This window comes from Phaenicophaeus curvirostris, chromosome 11, assembly GCF_032191515.1.
Source record: "Phaenicophaeus curvirostris isolate KB17595 chromosome 11, BPBGC_Pcur_1.0, whole genome shotgun sequence".
NCBI lineage: Eukaryota > Metazoa > Chordata > Aves > Cuculiformes > Cuculidae > Phaenicophaeus > Phaenicophaeus curvirostris.
In genome coordinates this window covers 21,322,168-21,344,595 of record NC_091402.1, presented here as the reverse complement: position 1 = coordinate 21,344,595, position 22,428 = coordinate 21,322,168, and the positions used below count along the sequence as shown (strand labels likewise).

The 22,428-nt window shown below is 42.0% G+C and overlaps 1 protein-coding gene across 1 annotated transcript in view; it reads left to right on the top strand.

Moving 5' to 3' along the window:
• Positions 1-22,428, top strand: part of SFMBT1 (Scm like with four mbt domains 1) — a 31,411-nt gene that overhangs the window by 3,249 nt on the left and 5,734 nt on the right. Inside the window, exons 2-19 of the mRNA XM_069865846.1 lie at positions 1,628-1,722; positions 4,827-5,067; positions 5,327-5,415; positions 6,365-6,611; positions 7,268-7,365; positions 7,821-7,922; positions 8,524-8,674; positions 9,743-9,825; positions 11,989-12,115; positions 12,728-12,841; positions 13,789-13,831; positions 15,057-15,121; positions 16,561-16,700; positions 18,284-18,393; positions 19,446-19,621; positions 20,388-20,566; positions 20,759-21,001; positions 21,514-21,642. Of these exons, the coding sequence (XP_069721947.1) occupies positions 1,628-1,722; positions 4,827-5,067; positions 5,327-5,415; positions 6,365-6,611; positions 7,268-7,365; positions 7,821-7,922; positions 8,524-8,674; positions 9,743-9,825; positions 11,989-12,115; positions 12,728-12,841; positions 13,789-13,831; positions 15,057-15,121; positions 16,561-16,700; positions 18,284-18,393; positions 19,446-19,621; positions 20,388-20,566; positions 20,759-21,001; positions 21,514-21,642 (2,432 nt within the window). The remainder of the gene's footprint in view (positions 1-1,627; positions 1,723-4,826; positions 5,068-5,326; positions 5,416-6,364; positions 6,612-7,267; positions 7,366-7,820; positions 7,923-8,523; positions 8,675-9,742; positions 9,826-11,988; positions 12,116-12,727; positions 12,842-13,788; positions 13,832-15,056; positions 15,122-16,560; positions 16,701-18,283; positions 18,394-19,445; positions 19,622-20,387; positions 20,567-20,758; positions 21,002-21,513; positions 21,643-22,428) is intronic.

Sequence of the window (22,428 nt, the reverse complement as noted above, 5' to 3'; positions counted from 1 at the left end):
TTTTGAGCTCCGAGGCTTCTGAGAGGCTGATACAACCAGCTGTGCTTGTTTAAAAATAGCAAAATGAGTTGGGGTTTGGGAGAGCAAGGATCTGCCTTTAGAACAGATGGTGTCATTGGAAAACACCAGGTAACCGAACTGACATTTCTAAATCTGGGGAAATTACAGTTCCTAGAAGTACAAAGAAAAGTCAAAGATCAGGTCAACAATCAGTTTGAAGATAAAATGAGCTTGCTTTACACTCAAGACTTTTGTAGGTTTTTTTCAGGCAATTTAACATAACGCAGATTTTAGGCAAATATTTGCTGCTCTCTGTTTGAGAATAAGTTGTGCCATGTACTTAGTGGGTTGTCAACATGCCTGTGGGGCTGATAGAGGTGTGTAATAGTGTTTAATTAGGATTTTTGGACACAGTGTTTCCTATTCAGGCTGCTGCTCCTTGAAAGAGCAGTTGCCACCTGTCCTAAGAAAGGCTGAGCATGTAGGAGATGTTGGTGTCCTGTAACCTTTGCTGAGTGCTCCCCATGCCCGTGATACACGGAGATTTCTCTGTGTTCAAATATAAACAAGGGATCAGGTTTCCTGGTACTGAGAGGTGGAAATGTGGTGTGTTCATTGATGAAGACAGCTCTGGTGCAGATGGTAGAATCGGTCGAGGAGTGAAAATGAGAAGCTTCACTTTTACACCATCCTGCTTTGCTGCTGAAACCGAAGCTGTCGTTTGTGTGTTGAGGTTAAAAATGCCACTTAGGTGAGGTGGGAATAAAGAACTGAAGAGGGGACCTGAGTCCAGCCTGCGTGGGATGTGATGTATTTTCACCAGGGTGGGTTACAATTGGAGAAAACTGGAATAGAAGGGGAGTGGGGAAGTGATGAAGAGCTGCCGGGGAGAGCGGGCTGGGGGGCAGGCTTGGCAATAATTATAGGGAATCTGGATAATTGGTAGTGTGACTCGCTGCAGCCGCTTGCTTCCCAACAGCCTCAGTGAGGTTTGAACTGTGGCTTGAGTGGGTTTAGCACATTTGTGCTTTAAATGCATCCAAAAATGAGATTTTCTTGGTCTAAAGAAACTGTTACACCTTACAAGCTGGGGGGGTTTTAAGTGGCTAATTAGTGTTCTTGATTTCAGTTGTTTGATTTCAAGCTGCTCTTACAACTACCTTGAATCCTTCTCTGTGCTTTTGGTGTTTTATAACAGCTAAGCAAATGCAATCTAATTTAAAAAGAAGAGAATTATATTTCAGTTTCTTTTTAGTCTTCCTTTTCAAACCTTTTTCAGTATTGTTGTTTCCCGCATGGTTTTAATTTAACACATTGATGGTCTGGTGTGCCCAGAGTTTGGTGTCTCTTACGTTTGCTGATACAAATACAGAACTCTTCCGGCTATGCTCTCCTCTCATTTATGCTTAAACAAGATCCTTAGGGTCTCACTGTTTTTCATACCAGATCCAACTTAAAGTGCCCTTCACGTACAAAGAAAGGCTAAATGCCTTGTCTGTCTGTTGAGATGTGTAGCTGAAAACTCCCTGCACGCTTGTGCACTCAGTCATTTAGTTTTGCTGTAGTTCTCAGCCTGAAAATTAAGCCAACAGGTTGCTAAGTAGAAGGTGTTCGGCTTTTCTTCCAGATGCCGGTTCCAGTGTGGAAGAAATGGAATTCAATTGGGATGAATATCTAGAAGACACAGGAGCAACTGCAGCCCCCCATGGATCTTTTAAACACGTGAGTAAGGGAGTGTGTGTTTACTTACAGTCTCCTACATTGTTTGGTTGATACAGTGAGAGTTTAGGGTTTCTTTGAATGAGCTGGTGCTCTCAAATCTAGAAGACTAATTAAAATCTTGTTTCTTAATGAGAAATGAGGAATCTTGCCTTTTTGTTATTGTCTCTGTTCATCCACTCTGTGTGTAGCACAGGGCAATCCTGTCCACAAGTGCTGACATTTAAGAGGTTCTAGGTCTTTCCTGCACAAGAAAATCAGCTTGAATTTTTTTTTTTTTTTTTTCTCATAGAGCCCAGATGGCCAGTCTCTTTCTCCCTTTTGTAGCTGCTGCTGGACAGCTGCTCTGCAGGAGCTGGCTATAGACAATTGGTGGTTTAGTTCTGGAACAGCAGAATTCGAATGTGCCCTCAGAGAAGGTGGCGCTCAAGGAGGCCAAGGAGAAAATAACAGCTCTGCCAAACACTTGACTGTAATAGTTAGAAGGCTGATTAGGATAATTGTCGATCGGAGGCTTAATAGATAGGATGAAGTCTTGATAATCCCTTGTCTTTGTCCTTGGATATCTTCAATCAAATGTTTGTGGGTAAAATGCTGGAGTGCCCTGTCCCATTGGGTGTGATGTGAATGGGAAGTCTCCCTTCTTGTGCCTTCAGCGAGGGTGAAGCTGTATGGAGCTGCTTTCCAAACCTCTGGGAGCAATCCCAACAACTGGAACATCTTCCAGGTTGCCAGTGTGGATCCTCATCCACGTTTTTATTAAAGTTACAATTAAATAGTGTTTCCAAGACCGGCTGTGGGTCTCTTAGGGTGGCAGTGAGGGTTGTGTCTTGTGTGTGACCTGTTGCTTGGAAAGCACGCCGTGCTGCATCACCACCTTCGGTTCAGGAGACTTCAGTCAGCAGGAAAACAGACTGAGATACGTTCACAGAAGGATTGTGAAGCATTTTGAATTCCAAGGTAACCTGCAGAAGTACAGAACATTAAAGAATCTATTAAAATATGGCATTCCAGCTGGAATCTCTGTCTGCTGGTTGCTTGACTTGAAGAATGATGTATTTTTATAATCTGCTCTCAGCAAAGTTGAGGGGGAACTTGTCTTGTACATTTGAAAAAACAGTGGAAAAAACTTGGCTGAAGAATAACACTGACAAAAGAGCAAATGGGCACATGCAAATAGCTGAATTAATTAATATAAATACATTTTAGATGGAAGCTTATGGGTTTTGTTTTGTTCTTTTAAAATACTGGAGCAGTGAGCCTCCCATCATGAATGGTGGGTGAGAAATACCCAGCTTGCATCCCAGAGGAGCACATGATTGATTAGGAAAATGTAATCCATGATTACACAGCCTGGGTTAGCAAAGAACTGGACTTGCTGTTGTGAGAGAGGACTTTTTTATATTTGTATGCTTATATTAATTATGGAAGTTTTGCTTGTACTATAAGCAAGACACGTTGGAAAATGTAAGCTCCCTCCTCAAATGAAGCATGTTCTAATGTTTAATTTATTTTCACTTTAAAAATTAAACAATATTGAGATCAAAGTGACTGTTTTGCCTACAATCCAGCAAGAAAAAGAGCTTAGTGAAACCCTGGAGCTGCACTGGGTGTCACCCCACCCTGAGTTTGACTGCATTTTCTCTAGGGCTGTTGAATGCTCTTTTTTAATTCCTTTCTGCGACTTGTGTAAACATATAGTAAAAATACATTAGTGTTCAACATCATCTGAACATGTGTTTGCTGTGTGTTCTTGCATGCTCTTAATATTTTTTGTCCATTCCTCATCTCCGGAGCTGAGTTGGATTCCCAGCTCCGTGTGGTGCTGGGACACGGAGCCAGGTTGGTGCTGGCTGGGAAGGAGGATCGGAGCTGCTGCTGCTGAGCATTCGTGGCCACCTCAGCTTGCCTTACGTGCAGGAGGGGGCAGCTGCTCTCAGACCCACCGCTCCAAAGAAAATAGTCTCTGCTTCTGCAGCATCTCCTGCTACCCAGTCTGCTAGGGAGCCAGCATAAAAACCCAACAGTTTGCACTTTAAACCATCTAATGGTGTTGCCTTGCCCAGCTGCCGGGAAAGGGTGCTAACTTCTTGGTCTGTGCTGGATCCACCTGGGAGCGTAAATGTCAGTGTTAGGAAAAGGCACCTGACTTCAGGGAAAGCTCCACCTGTCACTGTTGCGTTCATTGAATGCAGCTCTCTCTCCACTGTGAGGCTTTGCTGAAAGTTTGGTTATAGAGAGCTGCACAGATTTCCCAATTCCTCAGATTTTGTGTCGAGCTCATGGCTTTTCTCTTGGGAACCGTAGCCTTTGGGTCTCTTCAGCAGGACAACTGACTTCTTGAAGAGACGACCCCAACAGTACCACTTCAGGTATTGGCTCCCACTGACTTGGTTTTTAAGTGGGGTTTCCCTAAGTGATGGGTGCTAACCTGAAGGATGTAACGGTTAACAGAGACGTGCTTTTCATTCTGATATAGGTCTCTGAGTTTTATTTTTAGCATTTTTAGATGAGGCTACAATAGCTGTGGCAGTTACTGACCCGTCAGCACAGAACTGGTAATGAATAACCCAGAAGATGTCTGCTGTGTCTGCATCACACCAAAAGCCTTTCTTGCTGTGAATTCACAGAGGATATAGAGCTTGGGGCTGCCGAGGAAAGAAAAGAGCAGTTTCCTTCAGCTGAGAGCAGAGGATCGATGTGTTAGATTTTTAGTTAAGACTGAAACAATAGAATTGAGCATAGATGAGGAGCGTACTGTAGTGAGAGCAAAACGGGGTCCTCATGCTCTTGGGAATGTTTGAGAATGGGGAAGTTGGGGATATGAGAAACTTAATGTTTTGCCTTCTCATTTGAAGTTCACATTTCAGTATGTGAGTATCGTGCAGTCAGATCCTCACCTGTACACAACAAGGGGTTTCATTAATGGTGATTCTGTGTGCATTCTAATTTGGGTCACATAATATGATGAGGTTTTTTTCTCTGAAGAGACTGGATGGTGGTTGGCTTGAGGGTTTTTGCTGATGAACATGATGTCTAAATTGTTTCCCCTTGTTGTTCCATGAAGTTTCTGGGAGGTGCTTAAATGTGATTTTCTTCCTCTTCAGGTGGATACCAGTTTGCAGAATGGTTTTGCCCCTGGTATGAAGTTGGAAGTTGCTGTCAAGTCTGACCAAAACACCTACTGGGTAGCCACCATCATTACTACCTGCGGGCAGCTGCTCCTGTTGCGCTACGATGGTTACGGGGAAGACCGCAAGGCTGATTTCTGGTGTGATATCATGACGGCTGATTTACACCCCATTGGCTGGTGCGAGCAGAACAAGAAGATTCTCAAAGTGCCTGAAGGTATTGATTCTGGATGCAGAAGCAGCAAGTACTGGACTTAGTGTTACAGAGGCTTGTGGTTAGTTTAATCATCACCCACCAAATTCTACTGCTCTGTCATTTCCTTTAAAGACTGTGCTGGTTTGTTTCTTCTTTTAAGGTGTTAGGGGTGGGTGTATGGCAGATCCTTGTGAATTAGGCAGCACATGAATAATGTCTTGTATTCTGAATAAGCTTTAACTGGAAGGAAGAATCACAAGCTGTCTTCACTTTCACTTAGGTATCAAGGACAAGATACCTGACCAGGAGGAATTCCTTCAGCGGGTGCTAAAAGGAGCGTGCAGTGCTCCTGCTAACCTGCTGGAGGGGGTAAGTGCTGCAGTGTCCTGCAACTTGGGTTTTGTCTTGTTTTTCCCCTTTGTCATTAAGGGAGCCTCTATTCAGATTCAGTTCAATTCCTTTCTTGAGTTTAGGGAGAATTGCAGCATGCTGCTGACCTTAAAGTTCCACTCTCTGGTCTTTCCTGTCTACAGTATTTAATTTTGGTAGCGTTGTCCTGAAGCGTATCTCTCACTGCAGGTTTGAGCTGTTCATTAATCCTATCAAAAGAAGGTCCTTTTTCAAAATCCCTTTGTTTTCTGTCTTCCTTCCATTCTGTTCCTCCTTCCCGTGGCTCTAAGGAAATCTGTTATTTATTTTGCTTTCATGTTGTTCCCTTTCTCAGTTGACTCCTTTCACCTTTTGTTTTGTATTACTAATGGGCAGGTTATTGTTTCACTTAAGTCTTGCATCTTTGCTAGTGAAGAAATAAATTTTTGTCCCCTGCTCTGCACTTTAAACAATCCTTAAACCTCACATCAGTGTCTGATTCTAAAGTAATAATTCTTTTTTTAAATGCCATTGATGTCTTCTTTGCAACTAACATTTTTATCTTGTATTTTTTGTGTGTAGTCATCTTTGTGTGCTAGATGACTCAGTTTTAGATGCTAGATGACTCAGTTTTAGATGCTAGATGACTCAGTTTTAGAAAGAGATTAATCACGTTTCCTTCAAGCCCTGAATATATAAGTGATAATGCTTCTGAAAATGATGATGAGGACTTAAGTGAAATGTTTAACTACCTGCAGGCATTAAGAAGCTCTAGTGCAAGCACCAGCGATTCTAAACATCGCCTTTTCATTTGCCTTGTGTTAGTAAGGGAACTGTGCTTTGCTTCTGTATTCATACTTCATTTGTGCAGAAAGAATGTGTATCAATAAGTAGAAGGATGGGACTTGTTTTGTTCTGTTGTACAGAATAATTTGTGTTCTTTTTGCAGCTTCACAGAGGGAAAAATCCATTGGATCTCATTGCACCAGGCTCCCGACTAGAACTGCAAAACATTCGGGATTCCCTGGAAGCCTGGATAGTCAACGTGGTGGAAAATGTTGGTGGGAGACTCAAGTTGCGATACGAAGGGCTGGAGGATTGTGACAAATTTGACCAGTGGCTGTTCTACTTGGACCCTTTCCTTCATCAAGTGGGATGGGCAGCTCAGCACGGATATAGCCTGCAACCACCTTTAGGTACCTCAAAACATGTATCCTCTGTGTGGTGATCAGAGGCTGGAGAACACTGCTTTATTGCTCTAAAATTGCCTTCCGCATGCGTCTGGTGGTCACATAATCAGTGTGGGGTCTGGCAAATATTGTACGTGATAAAATGTAAGTGCAACAGCAGTAAATAGTCCTGCAAGAGTTTTCAACCACTCATCCACAAGTTGCTAAGGTGTGTTGCCTGTCAGGCAGGAGCTAGGGAAGGGTTGCCTCCACCATTATTTTTGGTAGGTTTGTATTCCAGGGAGGGAAAAGTCATCTGGTTTTGAAGTTCCTCTCGGCATGAGCTTGTGCAGTTGCTTTGAGATACATGCAGGGATCCTTTCTGCATGGTGGCAGCGGTACGAGCAGCTGCTCCTCTGTCAGAGAGGTGTGTGCTCTGTAATTACAGATGCTGGGACAGATTTGTGGAACGTTTCTTGAACTTTCCTCTTCCTTAAGTATAAAACAAATTAGCATTACCCAGGCAGGGATTTGTCTTGTGATCTGCAGAGGTTCTGAACAGATAGTAACTTAGCAGTTGGAGGGGCACAGATCAAACTCCTGGCTTTATTGCTTTGTGTTCTGAAGGAAAAGGAGGAAGGTGACTTCATTCACTGTTTTCCTTTGCTTTCTTTTCACTCAAGCCATTAGGTCCTTGAAGAGCGAAGCAAATTGGCAAGAGATCCTGAAGAAAGTGAAAGAGGAGGAAGAAGAGTCATCAGTTCCTACAGATCTCTTTAAGGTAAATGCCTCATGTGTAGTTCAGTGCTGTATTCCTAAGAAGTGGTTCAGGGAAGTCAGTCACCATTATTCAGATTCTTTCCTTGTTTTATTTTGGCTTGATTTTATTTTTTTTTCCTTTCTCTAGTTTAAATAATGTAAGAATATTAACAAGAATTCTATAGTAGTACAGTTATTTTTTAACTTGAACAATGCAGCCATCACAAGTATGTGAGCCGTTAGATGATATACTGGGAAGAGTCCCTCATTCTCACCTGGGGACTCGGTTTCCTAAAACTCAGAAAACTCTGCGTCGATGGGCATAGTTGGTCTTTTTGGCTGTTGGTACTTTGATGTGCTGATTACTTCAAATGAACTGATATAAACTCAAATTATCCTCTTCAGTTGCATTATATAAAGTACATATATTTCTTGATGGAGAAAGGCAGGTAATCACACTGACGCATCATTTTTCAGGATAAACCTGTAATCGGGATGCATTCGTTCTCTGAAGGCATGAAGTTAGAAGCTGTGGACCCAATGGCTCCCTTTGTGATCTCCCCTGCTACAGTTCTCAAGGTACCAGCTTTCTTCAACTTATCCTGCTAAAACTCAGTTCCGTGACTACTTCTGTTCTTAAGTGCTCAGGAAATTCTCATTAACTCGTTATCTCAAAATCTTGAACTATTCTTCAAATTAAATATTTTTCACGTCTCCCTTTGGGGAGGTTGCCATGAAAAAGAATCTTAACTGCTGATAGTGAAGCCGTGGGATTTGAACGGAGGGCAGGAGCTCCATAAAGATATAAGTTCAAAAGATCAAATAATTAAAATTGTTTCACCCCATATTTTTAGAATTTGATTTAATCCCTTGTAATCTGGATACCCCAGATAAATTTTAGGGTCTTGTTTTGCAATAGCCGTGTCATTACTATGTCACTTTTATTGTTACTATTTATTTTTGTTAAGCTCCCAGATAATGTGCAGAAATCTGCTGGTTTATGAATCCCATGGATTCTCTTTTAATTTCCTTTTTTTTAATGCTGACAATATCTCAAGGTAAATGGTTTCCTTTGTGCAGTGTTGGTGTTAAGTAAAGTTATCAAAATAGGGGACAAGGGAGCAGTAGATCAGAATCTGCTACTTACTAGACCACCTGATTCTCTCTCTGCTAACTACAGGTATACAATGAAAAATATTTCATGATAGAAATCGATGACTTGAGACCAGAGCGTACAACCAGCCGGTGTTACGTTTGTCATGTGAACAGCGCTGGGATTTTCCCCGTGCAGTGGAGTCTGAAGAACGGCTTGCATCTCAGCCCCCCACCAGGTACGTTTGCGCAAGCTCATCATAGCTGCTCCTCTTCGAAGGAAGTAGATTCTGAATCCGAAGAGCGCCGTGTTTAGGATAATGCTTCTGCAAAGAATTCAGTGCAGTAGCACAAGCAAAGAACAAGAACGATCACATTCTGAGAAACAGGAGCTTTGAGTTAGTAAAACAGAAGTTTCCTGGGTATGTGCCTGGATTCGAGAAGATGACACTGGCCAGGGATGCTGGTCACACATAAAAACCTGAACACTTGAATGAATTGAGTGTGTGTGTTCCCGGGCTGAAGGCAATGTTGATTGCAGCATTGATTAACGTGATAGCAGAAGCCTGTACATAGTTCTTGCACTGGATTTTTGCTTACATTGTTAGCCAACGTTCCCTTCAGTTATTTGTTTTTATTAGGTCCCTTGGAAGCAAAGTATTTCCTCCAAGAAGACTTTTACTTGTCTTTTTCTTGGAAAGATGCTTTGTCTCCCAATGTTAAGACTTTTCCCTTCAAACATATAGATTGATAGCTGTTAGCAAATTTGATGAGCCTCTTAGGACATCTAACCGCTCTCATAAACGACTTGGCATTTAATGTGTTTCATAGAGTAATATGTTGGTATTGTGCACATATCGAGTGCTCTGTTTAAAAATAAAATAAGTTTCAGAGCTGACGTGACATCAATGGATTCATCTTGCAGAAACTTTTCCTGCGTTTCATCTATACCATGCGATGAGGGTGCAAACGCTTCCCTGTGTTTCGACTGGTGCCCTTGCCTGCTTAGCAGAGGTGCTTTATTCACACCTCAAGTTGCTCTCTGTGAAGTCCCTTTTAGTTTGATGCCATTTCAAGTCAGAAATGGGAATCGAGGTGGGGCAGTGCCCAGAGCTCCTCTGTAGGGAAAACATAGAGGCAACCTCAACTGTGTGAGAATTCAGCTGCGAGCTGACCTCAGCTCAGTAAAGGCCTTACCAGCTGGGAAACTGTAGTGACCCAAGCAGATTTCAGTCATCTGTACTTCATGTCAGTTTGAAATGAGTCTTGTGCTGTTAAACTAATGCCTTTGCTCTTCCTTCTCCTAGGTTATCCTGGGCAGGACTTCGACTGGGCAGACTACCTCAAACAGTGCGGTGCTGAGGCAGCTCCCCAGAGCTGCTTCCCTTTGGTAAGGTTCTCTAGAAGAAAAATCTCTTCTGTGACATGTGAATGACACTCTTGATTCTGGGGAGAAGAACCTTTCGTGTGTTTTTGACTTAAATTAGCCTTCCAAGTAGAATGGAATAGAGCAGATCAGTTGGAAGGGACCTGCAGTGGTCATCTAGCCCAACTGCCTGACCACTTCAGGGCTGCCCAGAAGTTAAAGCTTATCAGTAAGGGCTTTGTCCACATGCCTCTTAAACGCTGAAAAGCTTGGGCATCATCCACCTCTCTAGGAAACCTGTTCCAGTGTTTGACCACCTTCTGACTAAAGAAATGCTTCCTCATGTCAAGTCTGAACCTCCCCTGATGCAGCTGTGGGCCATTCCCACACGTTCTGCTTCTGGATCCCAGGGAGAAAGCATCAGCACCGCCCTCTCCGCTTCCCAGCCCCGGAAGCTGTAGAGTAATGAGGACGCCCCTTAGCCTCCTTGTCTCCAAACTAGACAAACCCGTAGTGCTTAGCCGTTCCTCACAGGACACCCCTTCCAGCCCCTTCACCAGCTTTGTAGCCTCCTCTGGGTGCCTTTGAGTACCTTAGCGCCTTTCCTGCCATAACTGAGGAAACAGCGGAGTTAAGAGAGTGTGAGCTGAAGTTGATAGATGCCGGTTTCTTAGGTAAGGAAGTGGTGGACCAAATTTCTCGTGTGTGATAAAGCCAGTTGAAAATAAATGATTGTTTTGTGAAACTGAGATGTGTAAGTGTCCATGGAATAGTCATAAAACAGCATCAGTCCTGGGCACTCCTGTGACTGTGGAAACGAGGCCTTTTAATAGACCTTTCTATTTACTTAGTGTGCTCTTTCATTCTTCCTTCCTTTCGGCTTGAAAAATTCATTCCATTGCATTAATCGATACCAAGTCACCTTAAATTAGCTCCACATAATCATTCTACATTAATCAGTGCCTGATGTACTTGCTAGATTTTGGGCTTATGTTGATTCGGTGGCAGTGTTGCTGTCTCCCCAAGCATGATACCTTGTCAAGCAGAAAAGGATATTATTAACACCTGCTTTCCAATTCCATTTACAACACTTGGGCTACTGCAGTGCTTAAGGGAAGAAATTAAAATGAATAATTACCATTTTTTGAAGAGGCTGTTGCTGGCTATGAGTTCTTGTTGCCCTTGTTCTGTCTTGTAAGTTGTGGTGTCTTAGAGCAGGTCATTGAATTTATTATCACTTTTCTGAGAAGAGTTGATCACTGTAGGCTGGTTCCAGCATTCATAATGTATTGATCCTGTAATTACGTTGCAGAGCGGCTCGGAGAGAAAGAGTCCTCTGTCTGGCTGTTACTTCTTATCTTTAATTCAGGAGTTTCAGAGCTGAATAAATATCTGTTCTTATGGTTTAGGAATTCTTTTATAAGTGCAGACAAAATTGATGAATAAAATAAAATTCTACTTATCCAAAAAATGTAAAATGAAAAGAAAGCTTCTTTGCTGTCTCCAAGAACTCATTTGGATGAGGCAGGAATGTCATTTGCATCTGTAAAGTGGATTTCCAAGCTAACATAATAGAATTGAGAGCCTGGTCAGACTATTTGTCAGACTTGTCCCTTGGGTAGCAGGCAGCAGAGAATTCCTGGTTGCTTAAAATGCACTCCTTTCAGTCCTTTCAGTGAGTCTCAGCATCCTTGGTTTTGAGTAAAAACATGTTCTTTTCTAGGTTTGCCTAGAGAGCCTTTTTAAACTTAAATTGTTTGTAGTTTGCAGTATATCTTACTTGTATTCGGTGTGCTAATGACATGAAATTGTCTCTGACTATGTGAGTGTCTTTCTGTGTTATTCAGACACTGAGACTTTTACGTGTTGTCTGTTCAGAAAGCTGGGGAGGGGGCTTTTTATCAGAGAGTGCAGGGACAGAGTGAGGGGGAATGGTTTTAAGCTGAAAGAGGGGAGATGGAGATGAGATCCTAGGCAAAAATGTTTTACTGTGAGGGTGGGGAGGCCCTGGCCCACGTTGCCCAGAGTAGGGGTGGCTGCCCCATCCCTGGAGGGGTTCAAGGCCAGGTTGGATGGGGCTTTGAGCCCTGATCCAGTGGGAGGTGTCCCTGCCCTGCCACCCAAACCATCCTGTGATTCTATCGTATACAGATGGTACTTTACTGAAGTATTCTGTCTTTTTTCCAGTTAAATTCTGACCATGGATTTAAAGAGAATATGAAACTTGAGGCTGTGAACCCAGTTGATCCTGAAGAAGTTTGCATTGCTACAGTCACCAAGTTGAAAGATTCCTACCTCTGGCTTCAGCTGGAGGGTAAGTCTGATGTGTGGCTGAGGAGAGTAGCGGTTGCATTGATTCTTCTGGAGTACCATCATCAAACCTGAGGAGTATCTGGAGCAAGCTCACTGCATGCAGAGTGTGGACAGCGAGTCACTGTTTCCTCTTTGAAAACACAGCAAAGCCCCGTGTTCATTGCCTGTTTTCCCATTAGCCGTGGATGGCAGGGCTTGTTTAAGCCAGGCAAAATGGAATTTGTGCACTGTGTTCTGAGCAAGCTTTGGCCAGACCCAGGAAGAAAACTTTTGGAGAGGTTCTTCATTAAGATAGAACAGGCCCATGTCATCCGTTCTCCATTATAATCTTGTTTCTTGATTGTAAGTACATCAGCGTGCGCTTAACTATGCACTGCACATCTCTGCTAATCTGTGGATGGAGAATTCCCATCTCCAGCCTTCAGGAGGAAGTAAATTAGGTCAGGGAAGATTCTGGTCAATAAAAGGGGATGAATAAACATTTGATACTGTGTTCCAGATACACCATAAGTAAAAGCAGCTTTACCAGCAAACATATACCAAGGTCATAAACCAGATGAGGGGTTTTTATTTTTATGAGTTGTTTCAATTTTTCCTTCTCTAAACTGTACAGGCTCCAAGAAACCCGTCCCTGAATGTATAGTGAGTGTGGAATCAATGAATATATTTCCAGTGGGTTGGTGTGAGACGAATGGATATCAGCTGAGACCTCCTCGGAAAGCAATAGGTATGAGTTCCCTTCTGTTTGCAGTGGTTAGGCTGGGCTGATAGAGATGGCAAGAGCTTCAAGAGCAGGATACTGCAGAATTATTGCTGGAATCACTGAATTTGGAGACATTCACCACATACAGAGAATCTACACCTTATGCAACTGTTCTCTGGCTGTTAGGTCCAGTTGGAATCCGTATGACAACTCCAAAACAGGCAGTGGGGGCTTGAAACCCCTGCATGCTGTACGAGCATGTGGAAACAGTCCATTAGTCGCGATAAATAAACCATATCCATGCGTATGCACACGCCCCCACGCACACACTTCTGACTGAGCTGTTCTTGCCATGTGTCTGATCCCGATGCTAGTTTTACACTTGTACTTTTGCAAGTAAAATGAATACATGACAAAAGGATGTTCAGTGTGTGTACGTTTTGAGTCGAAATAAAAGGGACTGGCTTTCTATATGGGCCAGGTGGTAACGATCCCTTAGGGACAAAATGTTGAAAAGCAAATTTTAACTGTAGTAAGTCATTAGTTTCTTCTCTCAACTGGTTAGTGAGCTCTGGTTATTAAAGTTTAATGGGAGTTGGAAAAACTGAAGAACTTCCTGAATGTTTATGAAGATAATAAGATTGTAAGATTGGAATGAGCTGTTAATTTACTGCAAGGCAAAGCAAAAGTAAATCTGAGACATGTCTGCATTGCCAAGGACAGAGGAGGAAGCGAGATTCCTCCTCTTAACTAGAGAAAAGATGCTTTTTGACTGGTATTACAGGTAGTTTGGGGGCTGTGATGCAAGAAAGTATACATAAAAGGTGAGATTTCCTAGAAGACTGGGGGTATGCATGCCTGATTTAATGCATTTTTTGTGAAAGTTGAAGGTTTACAGTATATATTTTACTAGACATTTCATTTCTTTGCCTTCCACAGCTTACTGTTTGTTTTCTTCTTCTTCATTTCAGTAAACAAGCAGAAAAAAATTGCTGTAGTTCAGCCAGAGAAACAGTAAGTAACAGGATTTTGCTTTTTTTTTTTTTTGTTGTGGTGGTTTGGTTTTGTTTTTTCTTTTTCGATTTGGTTAACCGTGTTGTCTTAGGGGGATACAGCTCTGCAGAAGTGTTGTACGGTAGGCTGAGGGGTTCCAAATCCAGTTATCTTAATGCTGGTCATTCCTGTTGATGAAAAAGACCTCTCGCACTGCTGTAGTAGGAGATAGAAAATGTTGAATTTGGTTTTAACGATGCTAGTGCAGTGCAGTTGAACCATTGAATAGGTCAAGTCATTGACGTTCTGGGGTTGAAGCTGTTGATCTTTCTTTTTTAAAAGATTGTTTTATCTGTGAGGGCGGGAGTGCATTTAAGAAAAAGTAGCTTGATCTTAAGACTATGTTTATATGCTTGTGCTTGAATTTTTTTTAATGATGGGAAAATGATAATGATAGAGAATTACTGGATTATCTGTCAGTTGTATTCCCTTATCAAATACTACAGTTTCTGTGATGCAAACGTGCTTAGAGAACGTGGCTGCCTTTACATGTAGCTGGTCCTGCACAGGTGGTCAGAAAATTCAGCTTTAGTGTGAGTGCTGTCATTTAGTAGATGAACTTCTGATGGTACCTTCTCAGATTAATTTGGCCCAGACTCGCCAAAAAGTAAAATTATTCCACTATCTATGATTTGTCTATGAACTGTCATGCACAGAGAAGTCCTTCACGCGAGCCCGCTGAGCCGCGCTCAGTAGACGGCCTGACAGCTGCTTGTGTTGACTCTTCACAAACACCCGATCTGCCAGTAGCCCTGCCAATGTTTTCATTGCTCCTAAGACACAGCAGACTGTTGTCCAGTATTTTGTAATTGAGATTCTTACCCGAGTACTCGACTTGCTGTGGTTCTATTTTGTTTAAAATCGATCCTTTTCAAGTGCTATGAAACGTGCCTTGAAGTTAAAAGGTGGGAGAAGATGTAAGCTGTGGTTGGTGGCTTTGTGTTTATCAGTATGGTAGCCTCTGTGCTTCAAGCAAAGAAGGGGTTTGCTAGCTGTTGCTGTACACTAGTCCTTTCCAAACGGAATTTGTCAGTCCTTGCACATTATTATTGTGAAATTAGAGGTACAAAAAGCAGATTAATAATGTTGGACCTGGAGAAAAAAATAAAAGGGTGGGTTTTAGTAACCGAGAGGTGCCTGTCCTTGCCATCTGTCCTTTTTCACAACCACCTTCTTCTCCTTTCAGAATTTTGTCTTCGAGGACAGTTCATGATGGCCTGAAGAACCAGGAACTGAACTCTTCCGACTCAGGTATTGATCAGAGAGGGCGGCTAACAAAGGCAAAATCCTGTCACAGCTCAGCCACATTGTTATTCAGCTGCTCAGCACCTTTCCGTTAGGAGATGGAAAAAGAGGAAAGGATTTGATGAATTTCATCCCGTGATGATTTGTTCAACTTCAAAAATGAAATAAACAGACAAAACCCATACAATTATTTCTGTCCTGCAGTTGATATGTGTGTTAAACCTGGAAATGAGATTTTTACCCTAGAATGTTGCCCAGTCTCAGCAGAGGATATGTGGAGCCAGATGTGTACAGTGACCTATGCAGATGTTCAGGGTTTTTTTGTTGTCGCCTACTACATTTAATAATGTTTGGAGAAACATAACAGGCACGCAGCATTTGCGCTCTTGAGTTGTTAGAGTCTAGCTTGAGGAAGCAATTTTTGAGTAGTTCGAGTCTAGCTTGAGGAAGCAATTTTTGAGTAGTTCGAGTCTAGCTTGAGGAAGCAATTTTGTCTATTTTTTATGATAACTCCATCATCATGATAAACAAAAGCGGTTCAAATGGCAAAATGCTTTGTGTGCCAGATGGTGAAATCTAATAATTTTCTAAACTGTTGCAAGAATGGCTATGATGAATAAGTGCATCTGCTGGTGGAACAGTCATACAGATCTGTCTGTCTGGCAACAAAATGCCTCTCTGCTGTCTTCCGTACAGGGAAATGCACATCTGAAGCTGTACCAAATGCAGCTTTATAGAAATGGTTCATGCTCACGTAGCATTTTAATTGGCTTTTAATAGAGTTGTAATTTTAAGTGTGACTTCATTTATTTATCTGCCAGTTATGAACTAGTGAACTTAAGATCTTTAAGTGGTAGTGTTGCTCGGTTAAGAGAAACTACAACACTGCTAGGGTAGAACAATTTTGTGTTTATACATACGTATCTTGCAAGTCATATTACACATAACTAATTTTGAGCAGCGTTGAACTGTTAAATAGCTTTAGAAAAGTTGATGTCACTTCATCAAAGGTCACTTCCTCAGTTGCAGCATCTTTCGTTTGCTCATTGACAGGAAAGAGTCTAGAAATGCTAAGCAGCATGGTGTTGCACTTTAGGGTAAACAGTGCAGAATAGCTTTACCAGCTTCTCTGGCGGCAGAAATTTGGGGAGGAGATAATGACTTGACTGGAAGATTGATCCGTAGTTGCTGTGCAGGAGGTGCTTCTGCTGCCGAGAAGCTGGGATTGTTGTCTTTTTGCCTTTTCTCATTGGTGGAATAACATGAAGCATCAGACTGTCCAGGCAGAAATGTTTCTTTTCTGATAAATAACCAACTCTTTTTCCTGTAGTTGGACAATTTGCAACCATCCCTGTGAATTAGGAAAACTATTTTGGCAGCATTGAATGACTAAGGCTGTCATTGCAACTGCTTGTGATTTCAATCTTTGCTTTCTCGTTTCTCAGTGGTAATTAACGGAAAGTACTGCTGCCCAAAGATCTACTTCAATCATCGGTGCTTCTCAGGGCCTTATCTTAACAAAGGCAGAATCGCAGAGCTTCCTCAGTCCGTGGGACCTGGGAACTGTGTTCTTGTCCTGAAAGAGGTGAGGTGGTCGTACATAGCACACCTGCCTGTAGCAGTGTATCATAAACACTGGAGCATCTCTCTAATTAATTTAAACTAATAATGGGTTAAGAGTTTTTTTGCACAAATCATGGACTGTTTTGCTAATGGCTGAAAAGAGTAAAAACCTCTCATTTATCTGAGTTAGTCAGCCTTCTACTGCTAAGCTTTTTCTTAGGTTAAAACAGAGTAACCTGTAATTACCAAGCTCAAAGGAGTTAGTATCTTTTTTTATAGCTGTAGTAAATGCTGCTATTTTAATTAACAGAATTTAGCTTCAGATAATCCCAACATTCCTTTACTTTGCACAGAGGAAATACAGATTTTTCTTAGTAGAAATGACAAACTGGTTTCAGCACTTGGAAAAATAAAACAATATCTTTCTAAGTTCCATATGATTTGCAAAGATCAGATGAAATTGTGATTTTGCTTTCTAATGTAACTGAGGGAAGGGGGAGGAAGAGACCATTCTTCAGTGCTGGAAAGCCTCTTCTCCAGAATGTGTTTCAGAGCAAGTTTTCAGATGCTTTAATGCAATTATTATTTTTCTGAGATCTCCAGAGGCATCCTGAGATGGTAGTTATTGAGTCTGAAAGCTTCCCAAGTTTTTACTCCTTGTCCACGCTTGAACTGTCATGAAATGATCACTTTAAATGAACAAATTGGCTCAACATCTCTGAAATTTTCACCTTCCCCACCACTTACTGTAACTGGGAGAGACCTTAAGAAAGACTTTCTGGAAGACATGCTGTTAGAGAAGAGTCTCGTGGATGAGGCAAGCTGATTATTGAAAAAAGTTCCATTTTTGTGTACAGAAAAGTCCCCTGTCCTTCTTGCTAGTTTCACTGCTCTGATGTAAGCGCTGCAAAAGAGCAAGTGTGAAATTCTGCAGCGACTTCATTTAACCCTGAAGGTTTAACCCACTTCACTGCCTGAAAGCATGAAGAGGGCACAAATCCTGCTAATATATGAGTGCCGAGTGATGCTAAAAGTTCACCCAGTGTGCTTAGTTGTATTCATTTCAATTATGACTCTTGCTCAGTGTAGGAGTCCTAGTCCTCATTTTATTATAGTACAGACCTGAACGTGGTTCATGAAAGCAGAACAGAGGGGAGTGTAAAATTCTGCCATATGATTTTGGAGTAAGTAGTAGGTTGGCAGGCAGCAAAATCCTGCAGCATTTTTTGGCACATCTTCATATGTCAGACAATCTCTCCGATAATCTCACAGAGTTATCCAAGGTTATGCAAGACTTGTAGTATTCAGCCTCGGGGTTTAATGTAGTGACGTGTAATTCAGGGGCAATGACTTGGAAATTGCTAGGTATGCTCGTGACTCTGCAGACAGATGCTGAGGTTTGGCAAGGCCCGGAGCGTCTACTGCTCTCGGTTTTCATTTTTGGCAGTATCAGGAGGTATGTGCAATGCTGCTGTGAATGAGTGCTTTGATGCTAGATAATTTGGATGAATAGAAGTAATTTCTTATTCTACCCTGGCACTGTAAAACAGATTTATTGTACAAATAACTTAAATGTATTTTCTCCTCTTCCCTCCCTCGCTGTAGGTTCTCACTTTATTGATCAACGCAGCTTACAAACCGAGCCGTGTCCTGCGAGAACTGCAGTTGGATGAAGAGGCTGCGTGGCACGGGCATGGAGAGACCCTAAAAGCCAAGTAAATTCTTGTCCTGTTCCCCACTGAGTTGGCCCTAATAGCAATGTTCTCAGTAGTCTACACTTTAACTTCTCACGTTTTGGAGAAGCGAGGCTTGCTTGTAGCATATTTGGATGCTCATAGGTTAAACTTCCAAATCTTTGTAAACTTCTTCAGGAATGTCTGGTGAAGTCCATCTGATTTTAATGCTCCTTAATGTGCTCTGCTACTGGCACATAAGCAGCTAGTGGTGAAGTAAGGATGGCGAGGTACTGGGAGAACATAGATATATGTTAGCAGACCTGCAGGTGGGATTTTAAGGTAGTTTAATTCACGTGAAGGTAGTTGTTAGTATTTTAAAGCAGAAGCAGATGCTGCTTAGGATGCTCCTCAGGCCTCCATGACATTTCCACACAAATTTCTCAATGGAAGAAGATTTCTCTGAATTCAAGTTATAGCAGAGCTCTGAAATAGCCTGGCACAAAAGACTTTCTATAACAGCCTGCCCTAAAGAACTCTAGTTTTTCTGTTGAGCATTATGGGTTGGAGCTTCTGTGCAAGTTGACTTTGTGGCTAGGAAGAAACCAGGGATTGTATTTTTATATATTTGATAAATCCAGATATTCCTTTATAGTCTAGTGATGGTCTTGTAATTGGGTCACTGTGTTTGCGTACTAGAGATGAGGTTTTCCCAATGTGTCATAGCACAGACTTTCATACATAGTTTTGAATGTGTCAGTAATGCATTTATTGGATAGAACTATCTGTGAACAAAGAAAGCGAACTATCTGAACTCTGGGGTAGTCATCTCAGGTGGTATTTTATAGTTGCTGGCAAGGCAGTGTTGCTGTTTGGTACTGTGGGCATCTCTCTCTTGCTGGCTTTGTTTCTTTGCTTGAAGATAAGAGACAGGACTACCATTTTCATGGGCTTATCAGTCCATGAAGTTCCTCATTGCCCAAGTTTTCCCCAGGCTCGATCTCAAAGCAATGTTCTTGCATACTTCTCAATGAAGTATTTTAATCCTGGTAATTGAGAGGATTCCTGAATTATGGCCGTATTTTGAATGCCAGGTACAAAGGGAAGAGCTACCGTGCGACTGTGGAAGTTGTGAGGACAGCAGATCGGGTGGCAGATTTCTGTAGGAAAACATGCATCAAGCTGGAATGTTGTCCGAACCTCTTCGGCCCTCAGATGGTGCTGGACAAGTGTTCAGAGAACTGCTCTGTCCTGACAAAGACAAAATACAGTGAGTAAGCTGCTGATCTCAGACCGAGGTGGGGATTGGGGTGTTATATTTTGGATTTCTTCTGGCTTTGGCTCCAGGAGTACAAAACACATTGCATTGCTTATGCAAGGAGCAACTCAAGGACTACTTGTGCAGGTTTATGAAATATCTACGTGCCAACATGTAGGGAAGAAAAAAAGTTAAGTCTGTATTAAGTGATACAACCATGGCTTAACTCTGTTGTGTGCATAAAGCTTTGTCTTCTTAAGACAACTTCTTGGACAAGAACTGATACTAAATTGTAATTTAAGTGGCATTGTAATTGCTTTGACCATTTTCTTGTGGAACAAAATAAAATGCCTTCAAGGCTTTTTCTTGGCTTTTAGGGTTTGTTTGGTTTTTTTTAAACTAAATTTAACTCATTTAACACTATGAGAACAGAGTGCATCGAGGCCATGTTTAAAAACTATCTAACACCACAAAAAGCGCCTTTGAATTAGACCAAGTCCATGGCTGATGATTATTTTTTTTTTTATAAAATCTGATCATTTGTGGCTTCTCAGAAGTCCCTCTTTATAGGGTGGATAAGATTGCTTAGTAACTCTCCTTCCTTATATCAAATTGAAAAGGAAAATACAGTCATGCTCATTTAGAAGTTTCACAGAATTGGGATTTTTCTTGGGAAATGTCCTTCTGCTGATGCTCCAGTCCTGATGATGAACAAACATCTCACTAGTGAAAAAGAAGGGGCATTTCAACAGGGTGCTCCTTTCTTCTCTCCTGGTAGCACACTATTATGGAAAGCGGAAAAACAAGCGGATAGGTAGGCCTCCAGGTGGCCACAGTAACCTGGAAGTAGCCATGAAGAAACCAAATAAAAGACGGAAGAGGCGGAAAAACTTTTTTGTTCATAAGAAAAAGCGTCCTTCTACTTCAGTGGATAACACTCCAGCTGGATCTCCCCAGGTAGGAGACTGCCAACAACTTTATTTGATACGGTATGTGATCCTCGGGCAGCTTCATTTGAAACAACAAACTGTTAGTTCCCTGTAACCTCGGGTTACAGCTGGCAGATGGGTGGCAGTTATACTTTTTTTTTGCTCTGAACTTCCCGGGTTTTTTTTATTTCATGACTTCTTGTTTTTCCTACCCCCTCAGGGCAGTGGGGAAGAGGAGGATGACCAGGATGAGGTAGATGAAGAATCTATGACTGACGATAGTACCTCGGAGCACCAAGATGAATTACTTGAAGAATCGGAGGTATCGGAAAAGAAATCGCTGTCATCCTCTCCTACACAGAGTGAATTGTCTCATTCCCTGGCTCAGGACCGAGACAAGCGGAAGAGGAAGCTCAGGACCTTTTCTTTCTCCGATGATGAAAATAAACCTCCTTCGCCAAAGGTAACTTCGAATGTGGATTTGTGTTCTGGCTTGCTCACTGTTGGGCAAGCACAAACATCTTGAGAGTTTTAACATTGTATGTGTGTCCTCATAAAATACTCTATTAACCCATTCAGGGCATTGTGAAGACACTGCAGAATAATTAAAAATCATTATTTTTATTACAGTCATCTTACAGGACTGTATTAAAGACTAAACAGAAAACTGTAGCGGGAATGGTGAGCTTTCCATTTCCCAGCTGTTAGCATTCCCCTTGGATCAATCTGAGCACTGGTGTGGTGTCAGCCAAATACTGACTTTAGATCCCTGCTTACTGGCTGTAACGATGTTACAGCCTCCACCCTCAGCACAAGGCTGTTCTGCACATCTCGGCTAACCAAGAAACTTCTACAGTTTGAGCTGTCAGCGCAGCTTTGTGGGGAGTGTTTGAGTATGGGGGAGCAGGGGTGAGCGTTGGTCCATTGCACGTGTAATATTTTGGGGATTCTTTCTGTGCTGGGCGGCTTGTCTAGGACATTAAGATGGAAGTTGCTGAAAAGCTGCAGCTTGACAGTAACCCTCTGGAATGGAGCGTGGCTGATGTTGTACGATTCCTCAAATCCACTGACTGTGCACCACTGGCAAGAATTTTCCTTGATCAGGTATTATTTTCTGTCTGTTAAAATGCTGAACCTGTCACTTCGCTGCTTATGCGCTAAACAATCGCAAAAGCAGGCTAGTTAAATTTTATAACAGAAGTTTGAGGAAACAAACACACATATGACCTTCTGCAGCTTGGGAGAGGAGAGTTAAGCAAACTACCAGAACTTTCCAGGTGTTTTTAGTGTTCAGTGAAGGATGTTTTGGTCTGTGCAGTGTCTGTTTCCCTAAACTGCAGTGTTGTGCAGCTGCACAAGTGAACATTTCTGTGTTAAAGTATGACAACTTGAGTACAAACATGAGTGAAGTGAACGTTGGACTTCAGTCTTGGTTAAAAAACATAATCTATTAGAACTGTACTACTAGAACTAATGATATCTGTGGTTTGTGGTAGTTGTTTCAGAACATGCTTTTCCTTTAGAAAGATGCAGAAGTTAGGTAAAATGATTTTCTGCATGCAATTTAGAATCATAGTGTTGGAAGGAACCTTTACAGGTCCTGCAGTCCAGACTTCCTGCAGGAGCAGGGATATCCTTAACCAGAGCAGGCTGCTCAGAGCCCCATCCAACCTGACCTGGGATGTTTCCAGGGCCACTCCACTACCTCCATCAGCAACCTGTTCCAGTGTTTCACTGCTCTCATTGTATGAGATTTCTTCCTTATATCCAGTCTATTTCCTTGGTTTCTGTTAGGCTGATTTTTTTATGATAACATCTAATAAAGATGGGAGGTGTCCCAACCTATGGCAGTGGATTTGGAGCAGGATGATCTTTAAGGTGCTTTCCAAC